At 26.4% G+C, this 18,286-nt stretch overlaps 1 protein-coding gene and 1 long non-coding RNA gene across 5 annotated transcripts in view; one reads left to right on the forward strand and one right to left on the reverse strand.

The window, feature by feature from the left end:
* Window positions 1-18,286, forward strand: part of LOC139426296 (uncharacterized) — a 119,189-nt gene that overhangs the window by 22,223 nt on the left and 78,680 nt on the right. The gene's annotated exons all lie outside the window — the stretch shown is intronic.
* LOC107455074 (cyclic AMP-dependent transcription factor ATF-3) overlaps window positions 1-18,286 on the reverse strand; it is a 99,683-nt gene that overhangs the window by 18,766 nt on the left and 62,631 nt on the right. For 3 of the 4 annotated variants that reach the window (XM_016072491.4, XM_071184511.1, XM_016072495.4), the window contains exon 2: window positions 1,527-1,990. In XM_016072491.4, coding sequence (XP_015927977.1) covers window positions 1,527-1,952 — 426 coding nt within the window. In that variant the 5' untranslated portion in view covers window positions 1,953-1,990. Of the gene's footprint in view, window positions 1-1,526; window positions 1,991-5,785; window positions 5,968-18,286 lie in introns of those variants that run through there. The other variant, XM_016072490.4, reaches the window with a different exon arrangement.

Raw genomic sequence — 18,286 nt, forward strand, 5'->3', positions numbered from 1 at the left:
AAAAAAAAACCTGTAAACAAATTTTCTATAGTTAAAAATAAGCTGTTGCGAACAACACTAAAATAACTTCATAAATCTATCGGCTGGCTCTACCAGATGCGGTTGTGTTGTTAGTTGAAATATAATTCAGGTTCATTTCACAAAAAACGTTTATTAAAGGAAAAACGATAACAAGATCGCGAGCCGTTGACGCTCGTGTCATTTTATTAGGTGATCAAGAACAATAATGATGTCATAACTTTAGTGGCTACATGCAGTGCCACTTACAAACTCCGTTCTCAACATAAGCATTTTTTACTCATCACGAGACAACTTAAATATGCTTTAACTTTTCAACCTAAGAAAAATGAAAGCAAAAATTGAATTAAAAAAAGATATATATATATATATATACAAAGAGAGAGAGAGAGAGAGAGAAAGACATATTGTAAGAATTATCACACGCCAGCTATACCTTGTACTTTTACTATCTGAATTTTTGTAGATGAAATAGTTCTTAGTCATACATTATTTATATAAAATAATTTTTAAAATAAAATATTGTTGGAATTTTACGAATTTTTTTTTCTGGGTAAGATATAAGACCAATTAAGATTCATTTTTATCTATTTGATCTTAGAATTTTTGACAAAAGTGAGGCACTAGCATTCAAAAGCACTTATTAGGTTCATAAAAGATACTTCAAATTTTAAATTATATAATTGGTGCATGTAAGAAAGTGGTAATGAAGACTTGTACTCTATTCATCTTATTGATGAAGTTGGTTGTATCCTATTAAATGTTCCGAAGGTATATAATTAAAGTGTCTGAAATATTGACAACCTTTAACTTTCCTAGTAACTAATGCAAATAGAATATGTAGTATAAAGTAATTTTAGAAAAACCTAAATGTTTAGTTTTTAATGTTTAAAAAGTCCTTTTTTACTGTGCTCTAAGATAATAGTTTAATCTCCTCCCCTACCTCGCTAGAGAGTTTAGTGTTCGGTGCTGCCACTTTTTAAATAGTATCTCCCTTTTTAAACTTAAGCTGGGTTGCTAAATACGCTTTTAAAGTTTGTCACTCGTATATAATTTCACTATTCTCATTTAGCATGTTTTCTTTACACGGATCATAGATTATGTCTTATAAAATATTGACCCATTTAATATTTTGTGATAGTTGAAGTGATGTGAAGATAAAAAATATCCTTAATTTTTATGGTGTAAAATTTTTGTTGTTCTTATATCTACTGGAAAAGCGCCAAATGCAAAACTGTTTAAGACAGTAATGTTAAATTCAAAACTTTTTTTTAAAAACAAATTTTGGCTTACACAGATTGTTTAATTTTAATATAATACTCCGTTTAAATGAAGGCATTTTGTTCATCAGGATTAATCCTACGATTGGATTTATCCTGATGAACTAAATGCATTCATTTAAACAAAGTATTTTGAACTAGTAGCTTAACACTGAACAATTACAGTGTTAAGCTACTAGTTCAAAAGTATAGTTTTGTAAAGTTCGATTGCATCAAAATACTTCTTACCTCTTCTTTAGGGGGGTGCCGATATTCGGGTCTAACATTGTCCAAGCCATGGACCATTCTTCTACTTTGGATAGTCAACTTAAGTCCTTCTTTGATGAGTTTAGTTCTTGTGGCTTTCACAGCAGAGATGTCCACAGATGGATATGGTGGTGACGATGCCGAATTGTAGTCTTCAGGGGATGTAATGTCCCCAAAAGATCCACATGACATCTCTGATGGACTAGGACCACTCGTCAAGCTAATGAGACCTGAAATAACATCAGGTGTGGGTGGTGCAGAGCTGTGACAGTCAGGATCGGAGTCGAATGAGAATAGTTGGTTTTGAGGAAAGACTTCTGACGAAGTTGGGTAGTAGATGGGTTCCAGAATGTTCGAGTATTGGGACATGTAGTCTGTTGGGGAGCATGGCCCGTTTGATCCGAACATGTTGAATCATAGAAATGGAATATCTTGTATTTCTAAATCTAAAACAAAAAAGACGAGAAACTATTAGAATTTTTAAAATTTCATTTAACATGTATATTTAAGTGCAAAATCAAACAGAGAAAGACTCTGCATTTAACCGAAACAATAGTGTGTGTATGCGTTTGTGTTTAATTTTATTAATTGCGATTTACGCAAAATAAACGTGATTTATTACCACAGCAATATGTTAATCAATGATTAAGCATAGCAACATCAAAAAAAGGTCTATTAGTTTTGATATTAACATTTGAAACATGTAATCTATATTTTTTTGTGTACAGGGTCCATAGAAAATCTGTATTGCCCGAATCACCACAATTATAAATTTTTGCTTTAGCATCTAACATACACGTGATTAAGCGTTTTTAAAGAGTAGCCACAGATGTTGTAAGCTGTTTGTGACCTTATATCTAGGGGCTGGCATTTTCAATTTTTTAAACTATTTTAATGTTTTCTTTTCATGTAGGAAATTAGGAAAATGGTTTCGAATCCTTGGTTACAACAAATTAATAAACAGTGTTTTAATCTTGGTTACAGAGCGTACAGTTTACAGGCTTACAGTTTTCTTAGTTATAGATCCACTAGAGTTATAAAATTTAAATGACTCTTTGTTTGTCTTTCCTTTGTTTAATAAAGTAACGTTCTAGGGAAGAAATATACATGAACAAATTAGAGACAGCCACTTCTTCCTTTTGAAATCGCTTACTACATTTGAAAATAAAAGTATGAAAATGTGAAAAAAAACGCGGATAGATACGTAGTATTTTCAATAAAATGTTATATTACTATATTTTCTTTACTAAAATAATGAGTTAGCATCGAAATAGTTACAGCCTTTTTTTTAAAAAAAAGTGTATTTCACTTTAATTTTTTTTATCTAATTATTCTAATGAAAAACATCTTTTTTTCGTATCACAAATGTGAACGCAATGTTATTCTAAAAGATTAAATGTACTTTTCAAAAAAACTGGTTACACATAAAATGTAGAAAAGAATTTGAAAAAGATGTTTTAATTTTGCTTAAAATAGTTGGTAACAGATCTATTTCCAGATAAAAATGCACAAAATATTTATCAATGAATTTAACACTATTTTGAAAAATTTATTTAGATTCGCTAAGTTAATAGTGTTTTTCCGAGCCATCGATATTGTTACAAATGTTTTACTTAACATCTATAATTCTATAATAATTTCTATAATTCGATAATAATTTCTATAATTTTAACAAAAAACTTCTTTTTTCATATCGCAAATGCGAATGCATGTTATTCTAAAAGATTCAATAACTTAAAAGATTCAATAAAGCTAAATGCAGATAAAATCTAATAACGATTTTAAAAAGATGTTTCAATTTCGTTTAAAATAGATGGTAACAGATCTATTTTCGGACAAAAAGGACACAAAATATTTCTCATTGAATTTAAACACTATTTTGCAAAATAAAACTATTTTAAAAATTTATTTAGATCCACAAGGTTGATATTGTTCTGTTGGATTATTTGTCTATTATTTATTTCTTGGTTATTTGAAGAAAAAAATTCGCATTCAATCTTTTATTAAAATTCAAAAAACTCTGACTAGTTTAATAAAAAAAACTTCATCCTTGAAGAAGTCTAGTAATGAAAAAAAATTAGATCAAACTTCAAAATACGGAAATTAATTTAATAAATTAGATATGTTTCAAAGAATTAAGCGCAATCTACCGATGTAAAAACAATGTTTTTACGAGCAAACAGGAATAAAATTGCAAGGACAGGCTTAATCAAATAAAATCTGGTTTATGTGCTAAGATAAATTTTGAGTTATATACATCTATAATTTTACTTGAAAGGAAAACAGTATCTAAATTATATGAATACAAAGCGGTAGATAGTTATTAATATACAGATATGGAAAAGAGAACTAGATATTTAGATTTTATTTAAGACATATGTTGTGATTCCTCAGACCACCCAAGACGAACTATTTTATTTGGTCTCAATATATTTCTTACTGTTGTCTGTAATTATCGATAAATCGGATTCGATTCGTATAGTTCATGGTTTCTTTCTCAGTTAAAAGATTATTCGCAAGACAAAAAAATTACGTGTTTTAACCGCAAAAATTTTAGTTTAATATTATATAAATTATTTTAATTAAATATATATTACATTAAAACCATTTTGACCTTTTGAAGTCTATTTTTGCTTAGTAAAATAATATAATTCTAACTTTTAGGAATAATTAAAAGATATTTCGTGCTACACCAACAGAAACAATTACGTAATATGTGTCATGAAAGTTTTTTTAAAAAAATATTTTTACAAAATAATATGCGTTAAAAATAATTACAAAACTAATTTATATTTATTTTAATTTTAAAAAGCAAATTAAAAGTAATTTTTTAAAATCTATTTAAATAAAAAATAAAAATTGACAATTTTTAATAAATAAAGGAAAGTTGTAGACATTACGTTTTAAAATATTGTAGAAAATTAATCTTGCTGGTCAGAAATATTTAAAAATTTCTAGCACCATTTCGTGTGGACCTTTGAAATACTAAAGTGATCCGATGTATGAAAAAAAAATGAATTGATAAAGGATTTTATAAAAATGTTGATTTTTCTTCTTTTAAATACTAAGAAAAATACTCAATAATTCTGATATATAAAGAACTATGTTTTTAGCTTTTTTAAACACTACTGACACAGATATTTTCGTAAAATTTAACCAAATGTGAGAAAATATTTTTAACATAAGTTAGGTATTTGGATATTTAAGTCGTTCAATAAAAATGCGTCGTATTAGTTTTGTATTTTATTCACAACGTATTTCATTAATTTACATTAAAATTAATTTCAGAGATAAGTTAGTTGAATCGCTTAAAAATGTATTCAATTAAATTTTCTGAGGGATTTGAATAATTTTTACCTTTATTCTACTTAGTTCAATATTATTATTTTAACATTAGTCGCAGATTATTTTAAAGCAATTTATTTCTATATGATAAAAAAAAACCTGAGTTACCATACATTTTAAAGATTAATTGTCATAGTCAGATATTTAAAGCTAAAATCATAAAAATAGTTGACCAATGTTATTGTTATTTGTTTGCATTAACAGAATTGTTCAGAAAAATTAAAAAACTTTTATTTCTTGTTATTTTTTTATATTGTGGAAGAAAATTATATAAATTTTAAAGCAAAAAATTATCACGGAGAAAAAATTGTGGTTAAAATAACCATCATTCTGAGAATAAAATAAAAATATACGGTATTTAAACCATTTATTTGTTAATTTTTCAGTTCTACGGTAACGGTTAACCGGAAATTCTTTACTTCAAAATTATAGTCCTATTACCACTCATTCAGTAAAAATACAAAACTGAAAAGTTTATTTTTACCGAAAAAATGGTTTTATGCCTTATTCTAAGGTATCATGAAAAATTACTTTTTTCTTAGCTGACATTTTACTACATTTACTACCAAACAGCATGCTAATAAAAACACATTTTGTTGCTTATTTTACCAAAAAATCATAACCAAGCCACGTTGGTAAAAATTACCATTTGTTTTGGTGTGTTCAAAGAACCAGAAACAAGGTAAATTTTATCATATTTGGCAGTTTACACTATACTTTTTCTACAGTATAATCAGCTGCTTTCATAAAACATTTTTTATGGAGAATTATGCTGACAATTCAAAAAAAAATAGTTTGTTAAATAAAATAGCTTGAAATATTTTTTTTGTTTGAACACATTTAAAATAATTTTCAATTTTATGATTACAATTCGCATAGAAGGAAGAAAAACTTACTGGAAACAGAGGTGATAAAAAACTAGGATCTTGAAGAACACACCAATAACATTTTACTTCGTTCTTCATAGGAGGAAAACATTTTTCAAAAAATTTAAATAATAATAATACGGAATATTTTATATTGACTAATCTGACGCTCCGAATTTGAGCTAAATTGCTCTAAACAAAATTATCTTGTCAAATACTCGCAAATTCTAATAATATCGAAATTTTTTCTTATCAGCAGATAGATAAGTTGCCAGGATAATATTGACCCATTAAATATCAGCAACTTGGATAAATATCAACAACATCAGATAAAAGTGCGCATTTCTCGAATTATATATTTTAATAACAAAAATTGTTTCGTTAATAACTGTTGAAAAGAATAAATTGTCATTATAAAGTTTAAATAACAGTTTTACTAACAAAAAAAAAAAATTAACATAAAATAAAAATAAATAAAATGAAAGAAAAAAAAGTAAAAATAAAATAAAATTTATTCGCAGAAGGTTTAGTATGGAGCCCCAAGCATGTTTTGTTACAGATGCTGCATTTTCAAACAAGTTGGTTCAACATTTAACCGATTTATCGATACTTGAACTGTACCATCATGCGCATACGTTATAACCCAAAGTGTTAAATTAAACAACTTTCTTTTAGATTGAATTATACTGTAAAAAATTCTAGAAAAAATTACGGTAAAAAGTGCTGCACCCTAAGTGCCGGCCGGTACTTTTTACCGTAATTCGATTCGGAATTTTTTACAGTTACTCCACCATTGATATAACAGGAATTTTTTACAAGCTCGAGAAAAATTAATTTACTCGACATTATAGTTCGAATTTACGAAGGATCAGAAAATTTAAGCGATATTATAGTTTGACATGGTCCAAAATTCTAACAGTGTAGACATTAAGATTTATATGCAATTCCTTTCCTGTTTTTATGTCTATTTTGTAACGATTTTTAAAAACCATATCATATATAAACAATATATTTATTTAATTTAAACGTTAAAAGATATCTAGCGATTCATGCACCTCATAGAGGTTTATTTTATGTTTATAGTATTTTAATTACTTACGTTTTCATAATAGTGGTAATTTGAATTGTTACAATTTCTAGGAAATGTGCTAGTATTTCACAACTTGTTTTCCCAATTTTTGTTTAACAGTTAGGCTTAATAGTTATTGAGGCGGAAAGAAACAGTAATTAAGGCACTAAACTGTTATTGTGAAGGATTAGGGTTATATCAATGGTGGAGGTAAGAAACCCACCCAGCCTTAAATTGATGGGTAACAGCTAGATTGGGAAATAAAAGCGTATAGTGCGCAATGCCAAACCATCATGTCATTGAACGCAGGCTTGTGGAGACTTAGCCATTACGCCCCTTATTCTGTTTAATATAACAAATACATATTAAATATATTTGAGCCGCGATGGCTCAGGGGATAGAGCGTTCGCCTTCCAATGAGGCAAACTGGGTTCGAATCCCAGTCGATACGAATTCCGCTTCCGGCTTGCACAGACCACAGTGCTGACGTGAAGTATCCTCAGTGGTAGACGGATCATGGATTAGAGTCCCCTTGCCGTCAGGCTAACCGTGGGAGGTTCTCGTGTTCTTTCTCTCCATGCAAGGCAAATGCGGGTTAGCTCCATCAAAAAGTCCTCCATGAAGGCAAATTTCTCCCAATGCTCGATCCAGGTGTTTACTTGTCTTCTGTATTGGGTTCAAAATTACAAGGCTATGGAGTTGAACATTAGTAGTCGTAAACCCATAAAACTGGGTCGGCTGTTCAACGACGATTATAAAATAAAATAAAAATATCAAACATGTTTATATAGAGAAAGTATGGATTAAATGTGCATTACGTTACATGTCTATAATAATATATTGCAGAAAAGTCGAAATTACAGGATTTTAGGAGCTACTAATTTGGGAAGAGAACGTTTTGTGAGCTTCGCGTGGGATTGCATACTGTGAAACAGAATTTTTTAAGTAAAATTGAAAATATGCCATAAATATTTTGTTTATTTACTTATCCAAAACTATCTAAATTATATCTTTTGCTTTTATTATTCAAGTTTAAAATAGATTAAGTCCAAGGTCGTATTGTCTGAAAAATTTGTTGTGTCACAACCTATTAGTAATTTGATAATTTTAATCTATTTTATCGTGATTGCCATTAGGATTAAAAACGCTTACACGCTTTCATTATAGCGTGTATCTCTTTTTTTTATATAAGGAAAATTGTTATTCTAAATTTTTTTATTATCTAAGTTTGTCATACCTTGCAAAATATTTGTAAAAAAAATACTAATTTGTACATTAAGCAAAATGATGAAAACACATTCGGAAAAAAAGTACTGTCAATACAACCAGAAAATGGTAAAATTTACCGTGTTTCTGGCTATATGGGAACACCAAAAAGCTCGATAATGTTTACCAAAGCGATTTGGTGATGATTTTGGTTAAATTAAAACTTAAATATCGTTTAATAATATGTGATAAAATTTGGTTAATGCGATAAAATTAGGTAATTTTATCATGACATCTTTGAACATGGCATAAAAACCATTTAATCGCATAAAGTTACTTTTCAGTTCTTTACTAAATGTGTGGCAATAAGAGCTATAATTCTGAAAATCAAAATTTCTTGAATCCGTTACCTTAATAAAAGAAAAATTGCCAACTGAATAGTTTGAGTACCGTATAGTTTGGTTTTATTAACCAGAATTATGATTTTATTTGCCAGAAATGTTATTACTATACTATACGGTAATTTTGTCCGAATTGTTTTCGCCGTACAGATTAGGTTGTGTATGATTCATGTGTTTTAATCAAGGTCCTTAGTTTCACTATTCACACACGTGATATTGTGATAATAATTTGTAATAGTCAAAGTTCAGTTTCAATTTTTTTTAAAAACAGTATTTCATAAAGTGCCTTTAACAAATGCTGCTGTTTCGAGAAATAATTCATTTTAAGATTTTTGCATGTAGTTTTTTCAATTGTTAAATTTAAAATTTAAATTAATTTAAATTACATTAATTTTTAAGTTTAAAAATTATATCTTACTCAAAGCAGCCTACACCACACTCAAGAACAAGATAACTCTCTTAATTTTCATCAGATTTATTCAATCATTTAAAAGCATATGTACAACTTATTGCGTAAACTAACAGCTTTCGTTACACATAGGACATTTTTTATTACCTTAATACATTGATAATGTAAGTTTAGACATTATCAGGGATCTGTCCAGACATTTTGTAAAGGGTCCGTTTTTGTAAAATTGTGAAAAAATTACTCGTAATTTGTGAATATAAAATAAACGTTAAGTCACATTCTTTCAACCAGGGTCCGCTTTTGTAAATTTGTGCAAATAGGTTCCGTTATTGCAAAAAAAAATTTTCAAGGAGTTTTTAAATTTTAAAGACATACAAGATGATGCTCAACACTGTAAAATTATAACTAAAAAAATTAAATTTTTAAAAATAAACTTCAATTGCAGCTACTAAATTAGCGATGGTACATACAACTATTTGGTATTTAGCCTATGCTGCTGAACACAGAATATTAATTTCGGACAAATAAAGGAAGAAGTGTCTGCTGGAGACAAAATTTAGTTCGTTTACATCTGTCTTTCTCCCCCCCTTCCCTGGAAAGGGTTTATTCGATTAACAAAACAATAATGAAGATAAACAAATTTGTGAGGGGTCCGATTAAAAGATAAATTTTTTTGCGAAGGGTCCGTTTTTAAGTTAAAATATTTTGTGAACGGTCCGTTTTTATGAAAAGATATTATGTGAAGGGGCCGTTAACGGACCCAAATTTCCTCTAAACAGACCCCTGATTATGAATTAAATCTATTAAACTATCTTCTAGCCTTTTTGCTCAATATTTGGCATATAATTTTGTAAAATAGATTATAAAAATTATTAATTATTTTCAAATAGAGTTATCGAGTTTGCCGTTTACTAACTATGATAAGTTCAATTGTAAACGTAAAGAATCATAGCAAAATTAACGTGTTTAATCATTATGCGATGTACAAATTAACTTTTGTATGTAATATCATATGTCTTTTTCAATAAGTTCATTTTCTTAAAATGTTTCAATTTAAAAGTCGATGTTTAAAAAGCTGTATTTTGATATAATTTAAAGTTTAATTATCTTAATAAAATGTAGTATTTAGTAAACTGTAAAAAGTGATATCTTACTACCCATAAGTATATTTTAAAAATTAAGACAAAACTTTTTAGCCAAATTGTTGCAATTATTTAAGATTTCTTAAGAAAATATACAATAAAAAAATCAGAAAGGCTTTTTATAACATAATATTCGTTTTATTCTTAATTGTTAGATTTTGATTAAAAGGAATTTCAACTTTTAACAGTTTTTTATAATAAAATAGAACTGAACTCACTTTCAAATCAATAAATAATTAATTCGATGGGATTAAGTTTTCTTACAATACAGCACAGTACAGTATATACGACTTTATCAACATGTTACATTATATATGATTAATATATCATTTATTGATATTAAATATACGATTTTTTGATGCCATTTTGACCAGAAAATAGGGATAATTCATTAAAAACATTAAAACCACTCAGCATGAACAAGTTATGCGTGGGTGTTTAAAAATGTTGTTTTACCGGTAATACACTGTAACCGATAATGTTCGGAAAATAAGTTTAAAAGAAGTAAATATTTCTTTCTATTCGCAGTAGGTCATTGACGGAGAAATAATTGATTCAAAAAGAAGATCAAAAAATAATGAAGCGTTGCTTACACGTACGCTTAAAAAATGTAATGACAGAACATACTAGTTTAAAAACAGTATCAAAATCCATATTTCCCTTTAAAATATATATAAATGTATGTAAGGTGTACAGTTTTGAACATTTATTGTTTTTCATTTTTCATAAATGAACCCCGTTTCATGCACAGTGAAATAAAAACCATTATAAATGTTTAAAACATGAAAATTATTTTAAATGAAAACATGAAAATTATTTTAAATGTTTAAAACAGGAAAATTATTTTAAATGTTTAAAACATGAAAATTATTTTAAATGTTTAAAAATTAACTCGCAACAATAAAACGGATGTATACTCTAGTAAACAAACTAAACTCATTGAAATATGAAACAAATATATTTTTTATTTTTTTAAATTCATTTATTTTTATTTTTTTGAATTTTAAAGATTCAAAATTTTCAAAAAAAAATATTTTTTAATTAATTATTATCAAAATATAGCTCAAATGTTTAAATTTTACTTTAATTAAATAAAATTATTTTAATTTAAATACAAATGGAGTTTTTAGGTTTTTGTTGCAATGGAATTGAAAACATTTGTAACAATTTTAAGTTTGTTGATTAATTTGAGTCCGTGAATACGCGCTTCAGTAAAAATTAATAACTCCGGAAGCTGTTGAAATATCAACAAGATTTTGATGTCAAATTAAGCAAAATAAATAAACAATAATGTATACATTTTTTTTAAAGAAGTTAAAATAAATTCTACATAAATGAGATCCCTAAATAAACACAGTAAATGTAAAAGCAAAACTTGTCAAAATGGTAAGGTCTTAAGAAAGAATCGCATATATAAATCTTAGCAGCATAATGTTCAACACACTTGAAGTTAAAGTAACAAAAATATAAATGACTTAAAGTTAATTGTTTATGCGCATAGAAAGATAATTATTAATGAAAAAAAATGAACGGACTCGCAATTATACAACATGTTTTAATAATATCCGCGATTTTGCAACTATATATTTATAAATAAATATAAGCAAATAGCAAATTTCCTTTTGTTATTTACAATATAATTCAAATATGTTGTGTAATAAAGCTATAAACCAGTGGCAATGATATAAAAAGGAAGATTTAAGACAAACAAATTTCGATAATCTCTTAGCTGGTACTCATATATTTTTATGCCTCCAAGCTTTTCCATTCTTTTACATTAAAGATGAGTTTCAAAACCTCATGACCCTTAGCAGTTATTTCTTCTTAAAATTGAAGTATTCTCGTTGCTATGACGAAGTGCTAGCTTTTTAACCCCAATAATTTATCGGATTAATTTCATATAGGGTAAAAACTCTTATTCCATGGTCAAAGATATCTTCATGTGAAGAATGGTATCCAGAGGTCAGAAAATTACCGGTGTCATGATTTTCAAGCATTGCCTTGGGTTGGGTGTTAATGGATATCGAATTGTGAAGTTAAAATTTTTGAGATAAGTTTTCTATCATTATAATTTATAGTTTTAACAGGAATTTTAAAAGTTAACTCGTAATAAAAATAAGTTAAGTATAAAAATACTGTTTTAAAAAGAACTTTAATGGCAAACTTACAGAAAAAATAACGTCATAAGAACATGCTCTTTTGAATAGAGTTTTGAAGATTAATAAACTAAGTGAAATAACAAATTTAGTTTATGTTTGCCACACTACACTAAGAAAAAAAGTACTGTCAAACATGGTGCGTAGCCAAATTATTCAACAAAAAATAGCACCTTTTAAGCACTTTTCAAGCACTCAAAAAATATTTTTAAGCGCTTTAAAAAATATCATAATTAGTCAGGATTGGAAAGTTTTTGATAATCGACGGTTTTATCTTGTTTTAACCGTCATGTCAAAAAAAACCTTTTGGCATTGTTTTTGATAACTGTCAAAAATCATGAAATTTTGAATCATGTAAAACGAATTTCATTTTCATATGCTACGGACAGACTATACGCCGAAATAGATTGGGGGTTGAATTGATTATGAAAACGTTGAATAGAATAATGTGAAATGTGCCTTTTTGCATAATTCGAAGAGAAAATCAACATAGTAAAGGAAAAATCTCATTTTGAAAAAGGGAAAATTAAGCACTTTTTTAAAAACACCCAATGAAAAAAGCACCGGCTTTTAAAAAACGAAAATCGAAAAAATGCATCTTTAAGCACTTTTTAAAAACGCTACGTACCCTGTCAAAGCTACCAAAATCTTGTAAAATTTACTGTATTTCTGACTCTATGGAAAGACAAAAAAGCCCGGTAATTTTTACCGAAGCAATTTAGTAATGATTTTGGTAAAATTAAAACTTAAATATCGTTTCATAATATGTGGTAAAATTTGGTTAATGCGATAAAGTTAGCTAATTTTATCATGACACCTTTGAACACGACATAAAATCCATTTATTCGCTTATAACTTACAAATAAAACAAAACGTTGTTTTATAATGTGTGTTAAAAGTTAGTAATTTTATCATGATACTTTTGAGCATGGCCTAAAAATGATTCCTTTGGGTTAAATTTACTTTTCAGTTTTGTATTATTTACTAAATGAGGGATATATGATATGAACTATAATTTTCAAAACCAGAATTTACTGCAAACCGTTATTATATTTACTGAAAAATTACCAAAAGAATGGTTTAAATTCCATATATATTTAGATTTTAAAATCAGAATTATGGATTCTTTTTACCAGAAATGTCTCTACCATACAGTACCATAATTTTTCCAGAAATTCTTTCTCTGTGTAGATATCTGTGTAGATAAAGCTGAATTCATTTCTAGTAATGCTCACAAAATATGTTTCAATTTTTAAAAAAGAAAAGGTTTTTCCCCCAAAATTTACAGATAAAATTAATGGATATAAATAACGAAAAACAAAGTATTGCATCAAAGGTGTTTAAAATTGTTTTTAATTATACTTAATCAATATATTTTAATGACATAGATTACAGATGTGTCAGAGAAAATAAAAAGTAAAATAGTCAACGTTCGTTGCCATATATAGGACTGGTTTGAAAATGATTTTCTTAAACTAACTATACGCACAACTCGTTGTTACTATAATCCTATTACAATTAGCAGAATTAATTCGTGTTTGATAAATACAACTCAATGAAAAGGAATTATTAAAATAATGAAATTTTTTAAAATGTTACTCAACTTTTTATTAGACTAAGTTTTTAACAGCGTAAATAGTTTTAAAGATTTGTTTAAAATACCAAATATATTTATTATTATTATTTATTAATATATTATTTTTTCGGAATTAAATTTGTTACTTAATTAAGAATTATCATAATTATTACTGGTTTTCAAGCAAAGGAATATGCCAGCATTTATATTTCGAATAGTGTATGCTTAAAAATATAGAATTGCAAAAATACATAAAAAAGTTTAAACATTTTTATGTTATTAATAAATTTAAATGCTTAAGAAAATCAAGAATAGATAAAATAAATATTGTGAGCGGCACAGTTGAAGATTTATTTTTTCTAATTAGAAAGTTACAAACAAAAAAAAATTAATGGACAGATTATGCTATACATAAGAAACGGGTATTTTTATTATCTGATTCAGAAAAGCCATAACTTCAATTCAACATTGAATTAAATTTTAAATAACACGAAAACAACGTAAGACAAACAAATACAAAACAAAGTGATGGATAAATCAAGGCGTTATTATTTACTTACATAGTTACTGCAGAGATAAAATCTAAAACGTAACTCAATTTCACAGCAAGCCTGTCACGGCGAGTGTTAAAAAAAATTCTGATAATCGTTTTCTTCGCCAAATAGAAATATCTATTCATATCCGGGCTTTACATTCAATTTTAAGATTAAGATAAGATCTATAAAGAATAAAATTCTGTACTTGCAGAATTTTTATCTGAATAAAATTTAACACTTAGCTTTGCCATTCTTGAAATGCTAAGGTTAATAAATAAATAAAATCAAAACGATAAGGATCTTGAAAATAAATTAAAGAATGCTTTTCATCACACAGTAAATTATAGCTTCCAAAAATGAAATTACTTGGATCAACGTATTAGCATAGGTTAGGCCTATTTATTTTATGCCACTGTCTGTACAAAGAAAAAATATTTTAAAAACCGCTAAATATTGATAAAAACTAATTATATACAACTAATCATATTTTATTTTAATTTTAGAGAGATAAGAGTATGAAGTTTTAATGAGAAATTATTAAATGTTGCGCGTGTTTTTTGTACATGTAGTGGCCGTAGCCAATTTAATAATATAACTGTGTGTAAGTACACTGTAAAAAATTCAGGATCTAATTACGGTAAAATCTACCGGCACTCAGGAGGCGGTACTTTTTACCTTGAAATCCATTTTTTATCGTTAAATTTCACAGAACAAGAATTTGATTCACCGTAATTTTTACAGTAATATTTATTGTAAAATTTTCGAATCACTGTAATTAAATAGTTATTACAGTTTAATTACAGTGATTCTGTACATTTATGGTTTTATGTTAAAAATGGATTTTACGGTAAGATTAGTTTTACGAATGCTATTTCTAGGGTGCCGGCACTTTTTATCGTAATTTGATCTGGAATTTTTGACAGTGCATGAATCTCTTCCAATTTAAAAATAGTGTTAATAAAACAAATTGTTGCAATTATAAAACAACATAAAAGTTCATTTTAAGGAAGCATTTTATTCGAAAAAAAGTTTCTTTTCTGAAAGAAAGAGTTTTGGTTATAATTAGAAAATTTTTTCAAACTTTAACTACCAAGGAGAGTTTTGTTTCATTGTATAATAATAATTTGATAAATATTTGTTAAGTCTTCTTGCTTTACAATGTAAGATTATTTTGAATTTGAAAGTCAAAACTCATTGATAAAAGCCTATTCAATGTATGTAAAAAAATTCCCTGATTTATAAAGCTATACCTTAGGTGCGTCATTGTTAAATATTATTTAAATTTTGGTTTAAAAAATATTCAACAATAGAACAATGCATTACGATGTAATTTATTTAAAAAAAATATTAATACTTAACAGATTTCGAAGGAATTTCTTTGACCAATATTGGGTTTTTTAATAGATGCTTCACGTTATAACGAAGGGGTAACTTGAAAACATGCGGTTATAATTATAATAACAATTACGGTTATAATTATAACAAAAATGTATCGTTTATTCAAGTCTACAAAGTTTTTCCATTAATTTTTATTTTGATAAATTCCTTTTATCAAAAGTTTTAATTTTTGAATTTTGTAATTTAATTTGAGTTTTTCAGCATTATTTTAAATACAATACTTATAAAAATGTGATTTGTAACCTATCTATCACCATCATACAATAATGAAAAATGAATCAAAATTTGAAACTTAAAAAGTTGAAAAAGTGTTTATTTAAGAATAAATTAAGTTTTTAAACACTTAGTACAAACAATAAATTGCACAATTTAATACCGAACAGTTTCTGAAGTTTTTTCAGGAATACTTGCTTCGAAATCATCAGATTTTCATTTATTTTAAAAGTTCTATTTTTAGAATTTCATACATTTATTTATTTATTTTTTTTAATTGCAAAATTGGATAAATAAATTTTACCTATATTTCAAAAAATCCATAATTTTGGTCTGCATTTTAATATTAGTTTAATTTTTTATAATAGTTTCACTTTAAATAATAGTTCAAAAGAATTTATAAAGAAAAATCTATTTCTAAACCATACCTAAATCATCAAATATTCTTTTATTATTTTTTAAATTCTTTAATTCCTTTTGCATTTTCATAACTTTTTTCGTTTTCTTTTTAAAAAAATAATTTGATAGTTTAATAAATTCCATTTTTAGAATATAATCACATTATTAGAATTTTTATTTACGAATTTTAACTAAACTTCATAAAAAATTTAAAAAACCGCCTGTTTCTAAATGAAAAATTATCAAAATGCTATAACGGAGAACAATATTAAATTTTAAAAACTAACATATTTATCACTAATTAAATATATGCATTTTTAAATTCTGGGCCGTGAGAAATTAGAAAATTTATATAAGAAAATTTGAATACCTATTAAAATTATGTTCTAAAAACAGTTGCCGACATTTCAACGGTGACAACGAAATCTATCGGCCACTGCAATTATCTTGCGGTTATTTATCAGAAGTTATTTCTATTTTTATTAACATTTTTATGATTTGAATTTTTTAAATTTTAAAATTTTATATTTTTATAATATTTTTTTAAGAATTTATTTAATTCATTTACTATTTTCATACATTTCAGCTTTACAATTTCATAAACTCATTTTACCGATTTGCTCTATCATTTTATTCGAATTATTTTACATTATTTTTGTACATTAATTTAGCTAAGCAATCTCCAAAGAAATTTATGAAATAAAAAAATTCGGTCTAAACACGTATGTCAAAATAATTCTATATTCGAAACTCAAAAAAGCTTATTTACAATGAGAAAAAAAGTATGATCAAAACTATCAAAATATGGTAAAGTTTACCGTGTTTCTGGCTCTATGGGTATCGGTAATTTTTACCAAACGCTTTGATATTGATTTTGGTAAAATTAACAATAAAATATGATTTAATAATAAGTGATAAAATTTGGTAAATGTGGTAATTTTATCATGATATTTTACAGTATGTCATAAAAACCATTTGTTCAATTAAATTTCATTTCCACTTTTGTATTTTTCATTAAATGTGGGGTAATAAGAACTATAATTTTGAAAACCAAAATTCCTGGTTAAACGTTACAATTTAAACGGTAAAATTACAAAATGAATCGTTCAAATACCGTATATTGTGTTTTTTATAATAATAAGTACAATAATAAGAACTATGATTTCGAAAACCAAAATTCCTGGTTAAACGTTACAATTTAAACGGAAAAATTACAAAATGAATTGTTCAAATACCGTATATTGTGTTTTTTATAATAATAACTATAATAATAAGAACTATGATTTTGAAAACCAAAATTCCTGGTTAAACGTAACAATTTAAACGGAAAAGTTACAAAATGAATTGTTCAAATACCGTATATTGTGCTTTTTATTATAATAACTATAATAATAAGAACTATGATTTTGAAAACTAAAATTCCTGATTAAACGTTACAATTTAAACGGAAAAATTACAAAATGAATTGTTCAAATACCGTATATTTTGTCTTTTATTAATCAGAATTATGGTTTTATTTACCAGAAACGCCATTACTGTGCGGTAGACTTACAAGAATTTTTTTCCGTGTATTATTCACAAACAAAGAAAATACCGTCACAAATAAAGAAACTGAAAACCACAGTTTCTAGTAAACCGTTACAATTTAATCGGAAAAATTACAAAATGAATTGTTCAAATACCGTATATTGTGTTTTTTATTATAATAACTATAATAATAAGAACTATGATTTTGAAAACCAAAATTCCTGGTTAAACGTTACAATTTAAACGGAAAAATTAAAAAAAGAATTGTTCAAATACCGTATATTGTGTTTTTTATTAATCAGAATTATAATTTTTTTTTACCAGAAACGCCATTACTGTACTGTACGGTAGACTTACAAGAATTTCTTTCCGTGTATTATTCACAAACAAAGAAAATACCGTCACAAATAAAGAAACTGAAAAGCACAGTTTCTGGTAAGCAGTTACAATTTAAACTGAAAAATTACAAAATAAATTGCTCAAATATGGTATATTGTGT

The sequence above is a fragment of the Parasteatoda tepidariorum genome, chromosome 8, assembly GCF_043381705.1.
Source record: "Parasteatoda tepidariorum isolate YZ-2023 chromosome 8, CAS_Ptep_4.0, whole genome shotgun sequence".
In the NCBI taxonomy this organism is placed as follows: Eukaryota; Metazoa; Arthropoda; class Arachnida; order Araneae; family Theridiidae; genus Parasteatoda; species Parasteatoda tepidariorum.